Here is an 18,296-nt window from a genome sequence, read left to right on the forward strand (position 1 = left end):
CTAGATTCTGCATCTGGAAATGGAGAACACCGAGGCTGCACCGTATCTCGAAGGATTTGCATCAAATAAGGGCTCAAAATCAGTAGCTGCTATTTTTATTGGACAAGAGGCTGTAATTCAGCCCAGGGAAGGGAAAAGGCTACATTAGACAAAATAGGGTGTGTCCGTAAGTATGTAGTTTAGAGTAGAGTGGATGAGCCAGGTGGGTTGGCCCTTGGTCCTAATCTCATTATTTGGAAGGCTGATGGTATTTCAGTATTTCGGTAAGTCTGAGCTATGTAGGAAGACCCTACCTCGGGAAATAAGTAGGGCTGGGTAGTGGCTCAGTGGGCAGAGTGCTTGCCGTGCAGACATGAGGACCTGAGTTTGAATTCCAGAACCCGCCCAAAGCTGTGGCGCTCATGTCTCTAAGCTCAGGGCTCTTCCATAGCAGGTGGGAGGTGGAGTCAGGAAATTCTCTGTAAGCTCACAGGCCAGCTAACTGGTAGTCTGTGCAGTGATAAAGAAAGGGATCTGGCCTCAAACGAGGTAAGATTATCATCCAAGGTTGTCCTTTGACTTCCACAAGCATGCGCGTGCACACACACGCGCGCGCGCACACACACACACACACACACACACACACCAATAAATGAGTGAGTGAATGAATGAATGAAAAGAGTGGGTAGTTTTCAGTATCCTCTATGCCCTACCACCCTTCATTCTCAGTGGACTGGGAACTCCCGCAGCTGTGTGTCTATCCAACATGGATTTCACAGCAGCATGGATGGTAATAAGGCAGACGACCCCTCTGGGCCTTTGAATCAGGACTTGGTGGTTCAAAGAGGAGGGATGGTAGAGGATCCTCTTTGTGGACAGAGGTAGCTACAACATCCGGTTTCTAGGGGCAGCCGAGGCTACGGGGACGCTTGGGGAGTCCTGCTTGTCTGTGGAGGAGGCTTAGGTGTCTAGTCCAAAGACCTAGGACCTGCTGTGCCTCATCAAAGTGGCTTTGTGGAGGGGTTTTTAACTGCCTCGCTTTGCTCTTGTCTGTTTTCTGAACCACCCTGAAAAATGTGTGGCCTATCCCAAACTCATACATATTTCTCTTTGAGTTAGAGGAAGGCCTGTCTTTCTTTACCCTCAGCGACTCCATCAGTTCCCTCCTCAGAACGCCTCATTTTTGGGGGCGTGGGGGAGGTTTCTCCCTTCAACTTCTACCTTCTTTACAGTATTAATCACTATTAGTGATATGTCACATTTCCTCAGTCCCGCTCAGTCCCAACCTCACTGTGAGAATGCCGGTCCGTCTACAGGTATATTCTGTCAGGGCCTGCTCGCTGCTTGGCAGAGCTGTGTGTGGCACCCACAAGAGCTATAGCCAGCAGCTGGCTTTGGATCCTGGCTCTGTCATGGGAAGATGTGGGGCTGTGTGTGTGTGTCAGCTCCTCTATCAGTAAAGCAAGTTAAGAAGTATTTTCTGTGCCTGGTGGTTGTGAGGATCAAAGGCACGGATGTGCCCAGGGAATGCTTGGCACTGTGCTCCTGCCTTACCAGGTTAGTTGACACTCAGGTGACAGAACAGTTGGGGTTTTGAGGGGGAAGGGTGGTGGTGGAGAGGTTAACACACACACACAGAGACAGACACATACACACACAGGCACATACACACAAACACACACACACATACAGACACATATAGACACACACACACACACACACACACACACACACACACACACACACGTAGTGACTTTTCCTCTAAGAGTCAGGTTGAAAGCTTGCCAATTGGTTACTCAGGACCCACTGGGTCCATTCTTCAAGGTGGCTCTCCATTTGCCCACAGTGTATCCTTATGTTTAGTTACGTAAGCATTTCTTATCCTTATCTGATCCTCAGTCTGAAGTCAAGTACCTTTCAAACAAAGGAGTTTTGGACCCTTCGCCCCAACCCTGCTCCGGGGCCTCTTATTGTAACCCCATTTTTTTTCAGGGCCAGTGGAACTGCTACCATTTCCAGGAAGAGCTGATCCTTCTGTAAGCTGGGTCCCCAGAGGCGCAAGACTCTCCGGGCCAAAGCATCTCGGGCAGCAGGGCCTCAGATGGGCAGCCAAACCAAACACGGCATCCTGGATGATGGTCCTTTACTGGAAGGCATGTGCTTGATTTTCAAGGCCTGGCTCTTCCGGACCACAGGGCCATGTGAGCCAATTGTTGAGTCCACAGCCCAGCCAAGCCCTAGGCTGTGAGCTGGAGAGATCCGTTGCTCTATTTTAAGATTCTTTGTGTTTCCCAGCACTTGTCAGTTGGTTAGAGAAAAGGAAAGGCGGGGCTGAAGGCAGGAGCCACAGGAGTGTGCCGCCACTTCCAGCTGAGTGGAAACTCCCATCCTTCATGGAAGGAAAGTGGCACCCTCCCCCACACCCCCACACACTCACCCTGACTCGGAATCTTTCATTGGGCATCTTTCTTATTTTGATAACAAAAATAAAGTGAACACACAGATTCATTTCTCAGAGTACTCTCAACCACTTTCCCCCATTTGTTGATGGAAACAGCTATTATTAAGTCTTGCTTGCTAATGAGAAGACCTGAGGCACAGAGAGGTTAGTGACTGCTCATGGCCACACAGCCACTTAATCACAGACCAATCCCAGCATGCAGCTCTCCTGTGTTTTATATCACGTTACCTCATTCACAACTCAGTCACGAGTGATTTACTATCCTGCCAAGATGCTGTTCTTGTGCCCATGAATGAAGCAAGGAAGGGCTGACTGTGGGGAACCCTGGTGGAGTCCCCATCCTCTGGCTTGCTTCTCCTCAAGTACAGCCTCGTGAGAGGAAATGATCTGTAGAAGGTTTCTAAGCACTTAATTAATATACGATTAGGGAAGGAGAGAAAGGTAAATTGCATTGCCAGGGGGCCATTCGGAAGGAAGTCTTTCTATTAGAATTTCAAGCATGCAGGGGAGTAGAAAAATAATTATAAATGCCTATTACTTAGATTCAACAATGCCCCTCCCCCAGATTTTGCATATTGGTCCCTTTCTTTTTCTTGAACTATAGAATATCAGATATAGATTTATACCAATGTATAAATATATTTAGACATATAGCTGAAGCATTTGGAAAGAAGTATGATATCATGAAACTCACCTCTGGGCTTGGGAGATAGATCAGCTGATAAGATGCTTATTGTACAAGCTGAAGACTCAAGTTCAAATCCCCGGGACTCATGTCAAAGCCAGGCATGGTAGGACACATCTGCAGTCCCTTTGTTGCTACAAAGAGATTGAAAGCCAAGACAGGGGGACCCCTGCGAGCTTGTAGGGGTAGCTAGTCTGGTGGACACAGTGGCAAACAACAAGGAGACACTGCCTCAAACAAGGTGGCAATCGAGAAGCCACACCTGAGGTTGTCTTCTGACCTCTATAATATATGTACCATGGCATGTGCTCTTGAGTATGAGTGTGTGTGTGTGTGTGTGTGTGTGTATGAGAGAGAGACAGACAGACAGACAGACAGACAGAGCCAAGAATGACCTCAAGCTTCTCCTGTCCCCACTTGCAGAGAGCTGGGCTTACAAGCATGGCTTTCAAAAAACCAGATGGTTTTCAAAGGCAGCCGAACAGAAGCACGAATGTTGTTTGTTAATGCCACCGGTCCAGTGACGTCGGATGTGGGAAGATACATGTAAGTCATCGAATCGACTTCAGATAAGTTACATATGAAGACATCTAAATTTCAGGTGGAAATACAGGTTCTGAACTGGAGCAGAGGATTCATCAACCTATGGGCCGTGGTGGAAACAACAGAGATAGACTCTGGTAGAGGCCAGAGTAGGAGCAGAGATAAGGGTCCAGGTCACAGTCTTGGGCTGTTATCAATAAAGTACTCAGATGGGGGATGGAGGACCAGTCCTAGCGGGCAGGTCCTAATGAGCATTAGATGAGCCAGTGCATGTGAAATTCCAGACTCCCAACTGAGGGCTTCAAAGTGCTCGGATAAGTGAAGTATGTTTGGAGTAGATGGTTGTTCTAAAGGATGAACAGGGCTGCCCCAAGGCCTGTTACTCCTGGGAGTAACAGCGTTGGCCCTCTGTATACCACACTTGGGAAATTGAAAGCTCGTTTCTTCAGCTCTCTCTGGCCCCTTCTGAGAAGTGAAGACCAGCTGTAAGTATGTGAAAGAAAACATTTACTGCAGGAATCCTCTTGGAGCTCGGCCCAAGAAATAACTTTCTGGAACAGTAAGACATGGGGGCTGGGCAATCTGCAGAGGGGATCCCTGAGACGATACTGCAATTAGACAGCCTGGGATCATAGCTTGGTCCTTCTGTCTGTTCCTCAATTAACCTCTCTATGCCTCAGTTTCCCTGACCTGAAAACCACAATCCCCGTGCCTCCTTCAGAAGCTGGGGGAGGGATCTGTGCGACTATGAGAAGCAGGGCATGGAGAACTCAGATGGACCGCTCACTAAAAGCTCACAGTCACCATTGTTAATACTGTAGCCAGGCATTTTAAGAAGCCTGGGGATTTGGACCCAGAAGGTTCCCTGGTGGCCTTGGAGCAGCTGAGCCAGCTGCTTGCTGGTGGGTGGGGAGGAGAGGCTCAGTCACACAGCTCCCCGCGTGTCATGTTGCCCCTGCTCAGATGTGTGGGGCCCATTATGGAAAGCTCATTTCTTTCTCTGCAAAACATCATGGGCCCCCTGCGGTGCTCCTCCACCCCCTGTCCACCTGGGCCTGTTTCTGGGACAGCTGCCTTGTCAGGGGCGGATGGCCAGGGAGCTGGTAAAAGGCCCACCTGTTCCTGTGCCTCACTCCCGCCCTCCCCTTCCCCGGCCGCCAGACCCAGCCTCCCGGCTGCTCACACATCGATCCACGTTTTTTTTTTTTCTCCCTCTGCTCAGGTGTTGTGGGCGCGCATCAAGAGAGGCACGTTTGCCTACAGCTGGTCGCAGCATCATGGCCAGCGCAGGGGCTGTGTGGGGAGCCTCTGCTTTCCTGTGAAACCTGTGCCACCGTGGGCCAGCCCTCTTCATCCCTGGTCCCACTTTTCCCTGTCAGGGGAGGGGTGGCTCCAAAATGGAGGGGGTGTCCTACAAGGGTCCCTAACTCTCAGGGCATGGCAGGGCCCTCCAGTGCCTCTGGCACTATGTCTGAAGATGCCATCGGTAATCATATGCTGGCGCTTGTTGTTCTCCTGCCCCAGCCGTGGCCTAGGAGTACTTCGGGATAGTGTGGAGACATCACCACATTATCAGGTCACACCCAGGGCCTAGCCCCAAGCTGCTCTAAGGTCAGCATTGAGTAGTTCTGGGTTTGGATCTTTTGGACACCTCTGGGGGCTCAGTTTTGACCTCCCTGTAGTCTGGGTGTGTCACTACAGGTAGGTGGTCTCTTACCCTTAACTGTCTTTCCATCTTTAGCAGGGTGTCTCTAAAGCAGGGAGTTAAGTGGTGGGTAGTGGAGGTCCCTAAAAACAGCTTTCCTTATGCCAAGACAGAATCTGGAGTACTCTGGTAGTGCCACGGAAATCTTCCTAGCAAGTTGGCTGGGATCCTGATATCTTAGGAATGCCCCTCCCCCGACCCCCACCCCAGGGGACACAAAAGAGGTGAGATGTTCTGAGAGTTTTATACTAAAGGGACAAGGAGAATGCTCGCAAGCTCCAGGCGTGCTTCTTGTCTTGATTTTAGCTCCGGCCCTGCTATCTGCCCCTCCTCCAGAGTCGGCTCCTTTTGCTGGGTTTCATGAAACTCCGAAAGCTACAGTGGCTGTCCACGTTAGGAGCCTGCCTAGTGCCGAGTTTCACTGCATAATCGAACCCTTCTGAGGCCCATTTCCAGAAACTTGCCTGGAGAGAAGGAAATTCAGCAGAGAAGGGCTTGCAACTCAAAGACTACAGGACACTAACCCTGAACTCCCCCAAGTGGGAATCAGGGTCTCTCGAGTGCAACAGGGGACAGAGAAGCATGGGCTGAGAAAGGTTGCAGGGGACTGAAGACCTCAGAGATGAACCAGGGGACTTCAGTGGAGGAAGGGGCTTTCCACGGCTACACAAGGGACCAGGAAGCAAAAAGGCAGAAAAGTCCAGAGCCAGTGACGACACCACAGCTAAGGGCAAGGACTGGAAAATGGAAAATGTGAGTGGGGAGAAAGGAATGGAGCGAGCAAATGAGGGGGGTGGGGAGAGAGAGAGAGGAGGCAGGAGACAGGAAGGGTGAGTGCAGCATCCTGCTATTTCCCCCAGGCTTTCTCATCATGAACCAAGTGTGAGCTGGAGAACACATACAGAAAAGCCGATGTGGCGAATGCTCAGAAATGTGGGCTCTGGAGTTAGCTCAGAGCTTAAACCCCAGTGCTTGACTATGAAGTCTTTTCTTCTGTGTGCATGTCTGTCTGCCTGTCTGTGTCTGACTTTGCAGTCTCCACCTTAGTTTTTAGACACTTCGAGCTTAGTTTTTGAGATAGGGTGTTTCACTGAACCTGTGGGGGTTTGGTTTTGTTTTGTTTTTTAAGCTATACTGGTCGAGCAGTGAGCATCAGGGACCCACCGGGTTCTGTTGATCGCACCCCAGCATATCCCCTTCACCCCTCCCTTGCCAGCCTTGGGATTATAGACATGTGGCCACCACCTGGCTTTTTAGGTAGGCATTGGGGACCCAAACTCAGGTCTCATATTTGTATAGCAGGCACTTTTACCCACCAACCCATCTCCCTAGCTCCTAAATTATAAGGTCCCGATGGTAAGGGGGAGTCTAACAAGTGTTTTCCCACAGACTTGGGAACCCAGTAAATTTTAAATGAATATTTATAGGGAGACTGATGATTGAATTAGAAGGATCCAGAGCACAGGATTTGTATGTGTGTGTGTGTGTGTGTGTGTGTGTGTGTAGTGTGGTGTGTTAATGGATTATAGTCATTCACCACCAAACCATTTACACTAGACAAAGCTCCCGTCTGGACTTCTGCTACCACAGAAAGGGTAATGTGATGTACCATGGGGGCTGAAGGAGATGAAGGACAGAAAGGCTGAGACATTATGGGATATTTAATCCTGACCCCCAGCTTTGCCCAGATTGCTGATCCCAGATGACCCAGGCCACAAAGCTGTTGTCCCCACACCCTCCGTTAAAGCGATGGCAGCTGTGCCAAACCTGCTGGGCAAAAATGAGGTCAGGTTTTGTCAGAGCCAGTGCAATTCACCAGCATATTCAATGGGCTAGATTCACAGCAACTGTGGAGTCAATCACATTTCTGAAATCACAGATAGGAACTGACCTGCTGGGAAGAGAAGTCGGGATACATTGTGAACTTCAGAAAGTTTCTGTCTGGAAACCAGAGAGGTAACCATGGCAACTGGGAGGCAAGCTGAATTCAGAGGAGGGCTCTTCATCCTCAGCAGGGAGCTGTGAGTTCTCTGATCTGCTTGTGTGCGGTTTCGGTTGTATCAATTCCTTTGTCTCCGCTTGCTTTGTCAAATAGAACAAACTAGCCCAGGAATCCGGAGACAGCCCTGGCTTCAGCCTGGATGTGTTTAATGAAAAACACCTTCTGGCACTGCTATTTTGTTGCCCGCCAAATGGAAATTTCAAACCTCCTTAAAGACCCCACAAGGATGCAGAATGGGCAGGGAGGTTTGAGAGGATCCTCTGCAGAAATCAGTATTGTTGTCATGTGGCTCTGTCTGGGTTGATTCCAATATGGGCAAGAGTGCCGGTGAGGCTAGGGTTTGATCCATCCGTGTCACATGGAGAACGGCTGTGCCATGGATAACACCCACATCTGTGCCTGGCAGCTGTGTGACAAAAGTGTGTCTGTGGGTATGAGGAGCACCAGGCAAAGCAAAATCTTCAGCTCAGCTGAGCACCTCTCCCGCAGATCCAGAAGGCACTCCTGGTGGGCTGGCCGGCTGCTCCGTGTAGATGGAGACTTGAGATACACAGCTGCCCAACAAGGCATCCACCTACCGAGTGCTCACACGCCACTGCCCAACCCCAGTCTAGCCCTCGGGCTGTGAGGTAGGAAGCCCTCAAGAGCTGAGCTTGGCAAGACGGGCATGTGGATTCGGTGTTCACTGCATCTGAGGTAGAAGTGTGCCCGGGAATGTGCCCTGTCCTCTCTGCCTTGAGAACATGGGAGTTTGGGGACGGTGGATCAGGTTGACTAACTGGGTCACCCTTCATAGGACCTGGCTCAGTGAGGGTAGTCTCCCTGAACTATTGTCCCAGATGTTTGATTTCGAACTGGACTGGACAGGCACAAGGGCCTGAGGTGCAAATTTTACATATCAAAGCAGACCTGGCCTCTAGGTTCTCCCAGCATCCCTCAGTCTCACCTGGCATACCCTGCCCCTAACTCTGAACTTTCAGCCCAGGGCCTGGGCTGCCCTTCCCCCAATGCCTCTTCAGGCATTTTGATCTCTTCTTACTCTTCTTCCTCCTCCTCCTTCTCTCTCTGTGCATTCACATTCTCAAGTGCCCTTTCTCTAGACAAATGTTCCACCACTGAGCTGCATCTCCAGCCTCCTTCCTTTCCTCCTTCTCACTCCCTCCCTTCTTCCTTTCTTCCTTTCCTGACCTTTTACGTCACAGAGCATAGAGCAGGCCTTACTGCTGGAGAAGCCCCCTATGAGATGGAATTCTGTATTCTAAAAGTCACAAAACCTCGTTTTCCTTACTGCGTAGAATTCCATACTGTATAGAATTCCAGTCTATCTGTTTGCCAATCTGTTTGATTGTGTGCCAAGTCTTGTTCCAAGCGCCTTGTATATATATAGATGTGGGTCCTTTGGCATGCCACTCAGCTCCCCTTTCCTGGACACCACCAGTGTGGTATGGTCTCTGTTATAGGCGCTGGGAGTTGCTCTTGACAGAGTCATCACCTGGAGGCAGGTCAGGCATCTCAGCACAGCAGAGTCCAATAAACGGGTAATGCTAAGGCCTGCTCAGCTTCAGAAGTAAACACTTGCAAAGGTCTACACAGCTCTAGAACATCCTTGAAGACCCTCTGGAGGTGGATGGGGGTCTCTCCTGAAGTGGTGAGACATCACCCCTCTCTGTGTGCAGTCTGTTTTGCTTTTCTCCCATTTCACTTCTGAGAATTAGCCCTAGTATGCGTGCTACCCCTACAGAATGTTCCCTGGGGAAGTCCAGCTCTTTGAAAACATCTTCAGTCCCCACCACACCTTACGAAATAAGTATGGTGCTGTCTAAACCCCAGACACAAAGAAATGGAAAGATGGAGTCTCTAAGGTCTCTCATAATTATGCAGCAGAAACATGATTTGAAACTCTGTAAATATCCACCCTTAACCTTACCTGCTGCTTCTTAGTAGCAATCTCAAAGGGAGCTCCTGAGAGCCGGCAGGGAAGACAATGGCGCCTTTAAGGCAGGGTGAGGAGCTGAACTCACAGTTGCTTAGCCCCAGGATCACTTACCAGTTACAGAGCTGTCACTATTGCTTTCCAGTGGGAGCAACGGTAAATTCAAAGCTGAACCGAGGCACCAAGACTCACCCTATAACTACAGAGCGTTAGAGCAATTAAGCTTTTTCAGCATGGTTGCAGAGATTTCTGCTATAATTGTGCTAAGTAAATGTTTCCTCCCACACCTGCTGATCTTGGCCAAATCGCTAGTTTTCTGATCTTCTGATCCTTCATCTCAAAGTGGAGGTAATGACCGTGGGGGTGAATAGCTCACTTGGCTCTTGGTCACCTTCGGAGCCCATGGGATGGTGCCTGTTCTGACCTGAGAGAGAGTGCAGTATACTGGTGATGTACATTTTCTTGGAATGCACCTCGCGCGCCTGTCCTCCATGAGCTCTCCACTCCTACCAAACCTCTCCTGTCACTTTTGAATTGTTTTCCTGCTTTTACTAGAGGTCGGCGTTTCTTTCTTTCTCTCCCCCCCCCCCCGCCGGCAAGCTGTGGGCGTATGTCTGGTCTTCAAGCCTTCTTCCTCTCCTGGCACCCCAAGTCTCCTACCTCAGGGGTGGGGACAGCCCCGTGCGCTCGAGAGGAGGCCCTGGAGGCTGACAGTCGGGCCCCACCCCATCAGACTCCCCTCCCCGCCTCCTCCCTCGCAACGCCCAGCCCCACTCTCTTATTGGTCGGCGACGCTCGTCCCCGCCCCGCCCCACGGGGATAAAAGCCTTAGTAGGCACGGGTCCGGCGCATGCCGCTCTCCCGACCTCTTCTGCCCAGCCTGGTATTTGCTACAGCCTCGCTTTTCCTTCTTCGCCCACCGGTCCTCCACCATCCTCTCCACGACGTGCTGTCCCGCGCCCGCAACCATGTGCCGCACCCTCGCCACCTTCCCCAACACCTGCCTGGAGAGGTGAGAGAATTTATTTTTAGCAGTCCGGACGACAAAGTCCCGAATCCACCAACCCTCAGCCTTGGGAACGCGGGGAAACGGGGACAGCAGGGCAGGACTTGTAGTGCCATAAAGACCCCAAAGTGTTAAGACCTATCAGGGCATAGCCCAAGTGCTGCTTTTGTGGCCTAGAACTTGAAGACTCCAGTGAGAGAGGCGCTTAGGGCCTTGGGAATGGTCAAGTGTCCCCAGGTCTCTTGGGACCGAACTTTGAGTGGTGGAGTTAGTTCTGTGGGACGCCCTCCTCCCCCAACTTCTCAGGGCTGGCAGAACAAACAGAATCCTTACACGCCGATGTTTTTTCTTTCAGAGCCAAAGAGTTCAAGACGCGGTTGGGGATCTTTCTTCATAAATCCGAGCTGAGCTCCGATACTGGGGGTATTGGCAAATTCGAGTGGGCCAGTAAGCATAACAAAGAGAGGTAAGTCCCATTGTCTGTCCAGCGCTGGGGCTCTAGAGGGGAGAAGGCCTGAGAGGGAAATAGGAGCAGACAAGCTAGGTGGCCCCAAGCCTCTCTCTGGAGATTTGAGTGAGACTTTACTGCTGTGCTGTGGCTGTGGAGCCCCATTGTGGAGGTGGCAGAGTCCAGGTTTGCCAACCCCAGCAGATGCCCGAGTGCAGGACATACATACATCCCTGTTTCTCTGAGGTTGTCATAACACTCGAATACAGGGCTAGGGCAGGGTCTGCATCTGTCTAGTGAGCACCCTGCCTAGAAGCCTCTTTTGATGGACTGCCAGGCGTGATACTAGGCTTTGGGGTCGTAGGTAAATAGAGAGACTCTCCCAGCCCTCCTGCTTCATTGGCGAGGTGTGCAAACCAAAGTTGAGAATCTTGGGAATAGAATCCATTTGGTTACAGAAGAAGGGGGACGTTAAGGATACTGACTGAGGACTAAAGGGTTCCTGGCAATGGTTGCTGGATGCCCAAGTGCCCCTTACATAACTCACTACTTGTTTCATGGGAGCTTGAGGGCTTAGTTTTGACAATCGATAACTTCAGCTTAGGATGTGTGCTATGCTTTTGTTTATTGATTTAAAAAAAATTAATTTAAAAAATCTGTGCTTCCCCCCACCGCCCAGAAGCTTCTCAGATGTGCTGGGATGGAGAGAGTCTTTCGATTCGCTGCTGAACAGTAAAAGTAAGTAGGGCCCTGTTGTCTGTCTGTGAAAGGCACGTGTGTGCTCATGTGCTCGGAGCTTGTCCCAGCAGAGCTGGGAAGAAAAAAAAAAAAAACACGGGGCAAAATAATAGTAGTAGTAATAATAACCCCAGTCCTCCAGTGTGCCAGCCTCTGTTTGGAACACAAAGACAGAGCCTTGTTCAGGAAAATTACATTCTAAAAATAGAGCCATTAGTGCCGATTGCTGTCTTTTCGTCTTTTCTTCGCAGCGTCCCCTAGTCTGACCTGTCTCCTTTCTCCCCTTCCCACAGATGGGGTGGCTGCCTTCCACGCCTTCCTAAAGACGGAGTTCAGTGAGGAGAACCTGGAGTTCTGGCTGGCCTGCGAGGAGTTCAAGAAGATCCGATCAGCCACCAAACTGGCGTCCAGGGCTCATCACATTTTTGACGAGTACATCCGCAGCGAAGCCCCTAAAGAGGTCAGTGTCCCAGTGCCCCTGCACTTGGCTCCGGCTGTGACTCCTTCCAGTCCCTATCGGCTCCTTCCCAACTGAGAACTAGGTTCCATGAGGGAAGAGTTAGCTTTGCAATGCAGCAGCCTTCACGGTTAGAGAAGGGTAGGGAGTCTGTGGCTGGACACTAAACTGTAACACAAGGTGTTATATAGCACAGGGACAGCAAGAATTTGGGGAGGGGAGAGGGGGTCTTCTCTCCACACCCACATTTGTACATTAGTTCTTAAAAAACAAAACAAACAAAACAAACAGCAACAACAACAACAACAAACTCAGCAAAGAAACTGGAGGAGCAAAAGACTTTGGATAGCCTGATTCTGATCTATAGCCACCCTTTGGGAACTTTTTTCAATTCAGCCTTCCCCTCTGGAAGGCTATTCACGGTAGCAGTGGCGCCACCTGGTGGTCACACCCATGCAATGCTGTGTGTTTGTGTCTTGTTTTCTGGCTGCTTCTGTTTATTTTACATTACTCTGTAACGATTTAATAACTATCACTTAACATGCAAGGAAACTTTATTATCTTAGAGGATGTAGCACTGAAAAAAATCTCTAGTGGAACTCTATTCTAACGGGAGAAGATGTCAGGAACCAATTCAGTATAGGCCAGGGATGTGAACAGAGCACACAGTGGGAGCTAGTGGGGCAGTGAAAGAACACACAAGGCTGAGAGTTGTAAGGATCGAGAGGGGGAAGGACGGACATCCTGCCACAGGGAACAGGGGGACAGATGAGGTCATACACATGGCTGGTGGCCAGATGCAGCCATTCTAGCTTTTCCTTTGAATGACATGGAGAGGAAAAGAAGGTGTTTCCAGACGGACTGGGCTCAGTGTAGCAGCTATGAGGATAGACAGACAGTGGGAGTGAGGGGAGGCAAAAGCTGAATTATTGCACAGATCCAGCTCAGAGGTGGTGACTGGGACCAGCAGAGGAGTAGTAGCATAAGAAGCCTTTTGTTAGTCTTGAGAGGTCAGAGGACCAAGCCCTGGGTCTGAAGTGGGAACTGTCCCAGAGCTGGGAAGCTGGCGAGTGGGGCTGAAGAGACGGCTCAGTGGTTAAGAGCACTTGCTGTAGAGGACACAGGTCACCCCACACTATACATGCAGAACTCCTATATTACCTCCTTTAACTCCAGTTCTGGGGAATCCAACATCTTCAGACCTCTAGAGGCTCCTATGTACATGTGGTGCACACACTTATGCAGGCACATATATATACAGATAATATATATTCATATACATATATACTTATATATGTATATGAAAGGAAACCCCTTTATTTAGTATCTGGTACTCTTTCAGTGACATCACTTGTTCACCAAACTCCCCGCCCTGCCCTGCCCTGCCTTGCCTGGTCACCTCACTCCACCCCACTCACCTTTGTTGTTTGCCCTGCTTCCCACAGGTGAACATAGATCACGAGACCCGAGAACTGACCAAGACAAACCTACAGGCCGCCACTACCAGTTGCTTCGACGTGGCTCAGGGGAAGACCCGCACGTTGATGGAGAAGGACTCCTATCCGCGCTTCCTCAAGTCACCAGCTTACCGCGACCTGGCTGCCCAAGCCTCGGCCACTTCCACCTCTGCACCCAGCAGCAGCCCAGCTGAGCCTTCACACACTTGAGCCTCTGCAGCAACTTCGAAGCCGGCGGGAAGAGAGGTGGAGTCACCCGTCCCTGAAGCAGCTGCCCTGTGTTGGAGGCAGATCCTGCACAGCAAGTGTGAGAGGATAGTGGAGGGACAGACGGACACCCATCCCTGCAGCTTGAGTGTGAAGAACTCCCTCTCCTCCAGACACTGTGGTGGGCCAGTGTAGGAGAGACTCCTCATTTCCAGGACCTGTGGCTGAGGGCTAACGACGAGGCAGCGTGAGGCGCTCTGGCCGGGAGGGTGGCCCAGAACTTATGTTCTTTCTTTCTACCAGGGCACACACAAAGGGATGCTGAGTGGTTGGGAACCCTGAGAACAGGAACCAGAGAGACAGTCGGCTTTGGTCCCTGACTTGATCTCCTCATTCCTGGGCTGGGCCTAAAAAAGGCTGTATGTATGGAACCTTCATCTCCCACCCCTTGCCTTCCCAGGGACACCCAGGGCCCCCTAGCTGAGGCTTCTTAACATTCCTGTGCTCATTCTTGCTGTCTCATGTAGGACAATGAGTCTGTCTGATTCTTGCCCCAGATGAGATTTCTATACCTCAAAAACTGGCCTGTGAGCTGAGCCCCTTTCCGGGTCAATAATGAGCCCTGCAAAAGAAGCCATTTTGCTCATGGGACCCTAGGCTGGGTGTTCTCCATGGCCTTCTTGTAGGTGGCCCCCTGACTTCCCCTTTGCAGCAGGGTCTGCTTGTGAACAGGGCCGGCTGAGAAGTCTTACTGGGCCCTGCACTCCTTGGAAGATGGGGTCTAAGGAGGGAGGTGGGAGGAAGGAGGCATCCAGCACCGGGGCCAGCACTCATGTCCAGCGGCTTAGCAAGGGAGAGAAGTCATCGAAAAATCCATCTGTAGGGGGAGCCCAAAAGACTAGCTGAAAGAACTATATCAGCTCTCTTTGTGGGTATGAAAATGGGAAAAAGATACCCCCTACCCCCGACCCCTGGTGGAAGGGGAGCCTTGCGCTTCTTTCCTGTTGACATGAGATGCCCACCGTAGTTAGGGGAGAAGTCCATCAGGGACCAAGAAAGCTCTGGAACAGAAGTTAGCGCAGCTAAGGGAGTATTGCAGATGTGCGGGGAGGGGTGCCTGGAAGGATGGGGCTGGGGAAACCAACCTGCCTGCCTATCACCTCTGAGTCTTACCGAACAAACATTCCAAGTTGGGACTTCCAGCACCAGTAACTGAGACGGAGACCTGGGTTGCCGGCATTGTTCCCTCTGCACTTGAGGCTTCTCCGGGAGAAAACTCTTTTAAGTATAATATATTGTTCTGTTGTGTTGTGCTGATTGTCTCCGCTGCTATTGTTATTTATTGTGATTTGTTTGCCTGTACTGAAGAAACTCAGCTGGAACTACTGCCTCCCCCACCAGACTCTACCTCCGAAAGCCTTGGGAACCACTGAGGGCTGGGGGGGGGGGGACTCCCCACTGTGTTAATATTTATTTATTGTCAACAAAGGGAGCTGGGTTCCTTTATCAGCAGTGTATGTGATCCCTGTTTTTCTGTTTGAGCATGTTATATTCTTGTAAAAAAATGAAAATAAAACTCAAAAATAATATCCCAATATTTCCAAGGACAATATGGATGATATGAGGGTCCAGGGGAGTATAGAGGGCTTGTGGTGTCACAGAGCTCTGGCAATTCTGTGGGGTGGGTGGCTGAAGGCACAAAAGGGTTGAGCTGGGTTTGAACAGCTTTCAGGGTAGTCCACAAGGATCAGGGTCCCTCCGCCACCGGCTTCTGGGTCACCTCAGTCCTGAAATCCTGCTGTTTGAGATTTCACTGCCTAAAAAGAGCCTTGCCCAGGCATACAGTAGTGAATGCCTGCAGCCCTAGCTTTTAGGAGAGTGAGGCAGGAGGATTGTGAGTTTGAGAATAGCCTTTGATTACATAGTGAGATCTTGATTCAAAAGAAAAAAAAAAAATTATAGCCGGGCAGTGGTGGCACACGCCTTTAATTCCAGCACTCAGGAAGCAGAGGCGGATTTCTGAGATTGAGGCCCAGCCTGGTCTACAGAGTGAGTTCTAGGACAGCCAGGGCTAGACATAGAAACCCTGTCTCAAAAAAACAACAACAAAAAACCCCAAACAAACAAAAAAGAAATTATGTGGTGTTATAGATATCTGCTTATACACAGATCTGACATGCTTTTGGGTTTCAGTTCTTCCCCAAGTCCTCCGTGTGATCGGAGTTCAAGTACTTGGTTGTAGAGACCCCTTAGAATTGCGCCCTACACCTAGATCCAGGGTTCTCAGGTGATAGCAGGAGGGGTTCGGACACTGAGGGCTTAGGCAAGAATATGGGAACAAACAGGCAGGCTCTAACCTCATACCGTCCAGACAACAGCTCGACCGGTTCCGGGGAGAGAGCATGCGTGGTGCAGCTGGTGCCAGAGGCCATCTGAGCTGTTACACTGTGGGGCGTTTGTCTGTGTGAGATGGGTAGAGAGGACCATGACCGTGGACGGAAGGGAGACAGGAGTGCCCAGGTACAATGAAACACTGTGGTGTGTGTGTTTGCTTGCACGCATGCATCCCATGCCAAGCATGTGAAGGGCAGAGGACAATTTACTGGAGTTCATTCTTGGCGTCTACCTTTTGGGTTTTTGGGGTTGATCTCAGGTGGTCAGCTTTGGCAGCAAGCACCTTTACCTGCTGAGCCATCTTGCTAGCCACAAGGCCCCGGGACCCTATTTTCCACTGCGGTAGATGTTAGCACACATAAAAACATGGCGACTCCTTAATACGACAAAGGAACATCACCTCCTTTTTGCCAGGCTAAAGACTCCTGCGTTACGCATGTTCTTGTCCCCAGTTTTCTGTATATTTTATCTGCTGCTTGGAGCATTCCAGAACCCCGGATGAGAATACGTAAGATGTGGGGCTTCAGTTAAGCCAGTGTGTCACGGAGCACACAAAGGCCATCAAACAAACCTAGGCCAGAACAGGAAGGCCAGCCGATCCCTTGCGCTCTGCTGCCCTCCTGTGGCTATAACTATGTATTGTCTTAGTCTTGTCTGACTTCTGTAGACATTTATGTTTAATTATGTGTGCAGACGTGTGGCTCTGTGCCCATGAATGTAGGCGCTTGAAGCTGGGATGAAAGGTGGACGTGAGTCGCTCAATGTGGGTTCTGGGAACCGAACTCCGGTCCTCTAGAATAGATGTATTCTTAACAGCGGAGCTGCCTTTTCCAGCCTGAACTTCTTTCAGTTCCACAAGCTTTGCTTTCCCCGTGGAATTCTATATCATGGCTAGAATGTGTTTGTTTATTAATTCATTTTGGTGAACATACAAAATTATGAAATTGGAATTATTAACACAATTCCTAACACAGTCAGTGTCTATAGGAGTTATGGCAAGATTTCCTTAGTTCTTTTTTGTTGTTGTTGTTTTTTAAGAGACAGGGTTTCTCTGTGTAGCCCTGGCTGTCCTGGAACTCACTTTATAGACCAGGGTGGCCTCGAACTCAGAAATCTGCCTTCCTCTGCCTCCTGAGTGCTGGGATTAAAGGCGTGCACCACCATGCCCGGCTCCTTAGTTCTTTTAGGGCTAAAATTTATCTTCCAATCTGGAAGGTCTTAGGTAAAGACCTTCAGGGGGCCCAGGGTCTATGAGGTGTCAATTCAAGGCAGGTAGAATGTTTGAAATTGGTCCAGGAGAAGAAAGAGAAGCCCGAAGTTAGGTATCTGATCCTATGTTAAGTAGTTGATCCTAAGGGTGAGAGATGCAAGCGGCTTAGGTGCCATATTACAAGGTAGATGCATTCACCTGCAGGGGACAAAGGCAGGCAGGCATCTCACATCTTGGCAGCAGCTGGAAGATGCTGCACACTCAAGGGAAGGGGCTTCACCCTTCAGTTAAACCTTCAGGAAATACTCTCAGAGACCCACCCTGAGCCTTTTCTCTTTGCTAATATCCTATCCAATCAGGTGACAGATGAGACTAACCGGCACAGTCACAGGCTCAGACACTGATTGAGTAAAGCAAGAATGTATGGATCTTTTATTTATTTTATTTTATTTTATTTTTTTACATCAAGCGCCCATTTAAGGGAGAATTTTCCTTTTAGCCATCCACAGGACAGCTCACAGAAAGCATGGAGCAATATTTAGAGCCACACAACTGACTTTAATCTGGTGTCTGCAGGTTGCTAATCAGTATGTTTCTCAATTTCTCAGACTCTCACTTTGTATTATAAAATGTGACTATATATAGTATTGGCTTCAGAGAGCTTTTGTGATGACGAAAAAAATGTGTGAAAAGTGCGTGTCAGATGGCTTGGTGACATGCTCAAAAACAGCAAACACTTATCTGTGGCAGACACTGCTTTAAATGCTCTACATATGTTCATTCCTGTAATCCTTGTAAGAATCCTATAACATTAAAGACATAGAAGCCAGAAAGTTTAAGTGAATCACTCAGATAAATGTAAAGAGATACCAGTCAGCTGGAACTGAATAGCAAGCCAGCCCAGACCATTCACACACTGCAGATAGGAGGAGGGCAACATTCTATTGATACAATGTTACCGCACTGGCTTCTACCCAAGTTCCCAGAAGGGTTTGGTAAGCTAAGTGCATGTCTGGATGTGAGCTGGAAGTCTGATGTTCTTTTTGGTCAAACGCAGCAGGATCGAGGATA

The 18,296-nt window shown here is 49.8% G+C and overlaps 1 protein-coding gene across 1 annotated transcript; it reads left to right on the top strand.

Annotated features, from left to right (window-relative positions):
- The first annotated feature begins 10,162 nt into the window (after positions 1-10,162).
- Rgs16 (regulator of G protein signaling 16) lies at positions 10,163-15,218 on the top strand. Its single transcript, XM_021198473.1, has 5 exons — positions 10,163-10,320; positions 10,670-10,780; positions 11,442-11,500; positions 11,794-11,960; positions 13,403-15,218. The coding sequence occupies exons 1-5, from the start codon at positions 10,277-10,279 to the stop codon at positions 13,622-13,624; spliced, it is 603 nt and encodes a 200-aa protein (XP_021054132.1). The 5' UTR covers positions 10,163-10,276; the 3' UTR covers positions 13,625-15,218.
- Positions 15,219-18,296: the final 3,078 nt, after the last annotated feature.

Source organism: Mus pahari, chromosome 5, assembly GCF_900095145.1.
Source record: "Mus pahari chromosome 5, PAHARI_EIJ_v1.1, whole genome shotgun sequence".
NCBI classification, from domain to species: domain Eukaryota; kingdom Metazoa; phylum Chordata; class Mammalia; order Rodentia; family Muridae; genus Mus; species Mus pahari.

Coding starts and splice junctions, on each gene's coding strand:
- Rgs16 (XM_021198473.1), top strand. CDS start 10,277: ATGTGCCGCACCCTCGCCACCTTCCCCAACACCTGCCTGGAGAG. Junction 10,781..11,441: donor AGTAAGCATAACAAAGAGAG/GTAAGTCCCATT, acceptor CCCACCGCCCAG/AAGCTTCTCAGATGTGCTGG. Junction 11,501..11,793: donor TTCGCTGCTGAACAGTAAAA/GTAAGTAGGGCC, acceptor CCCTTCCCACAG/ATGGGGTGGCTGCCTTCCAC.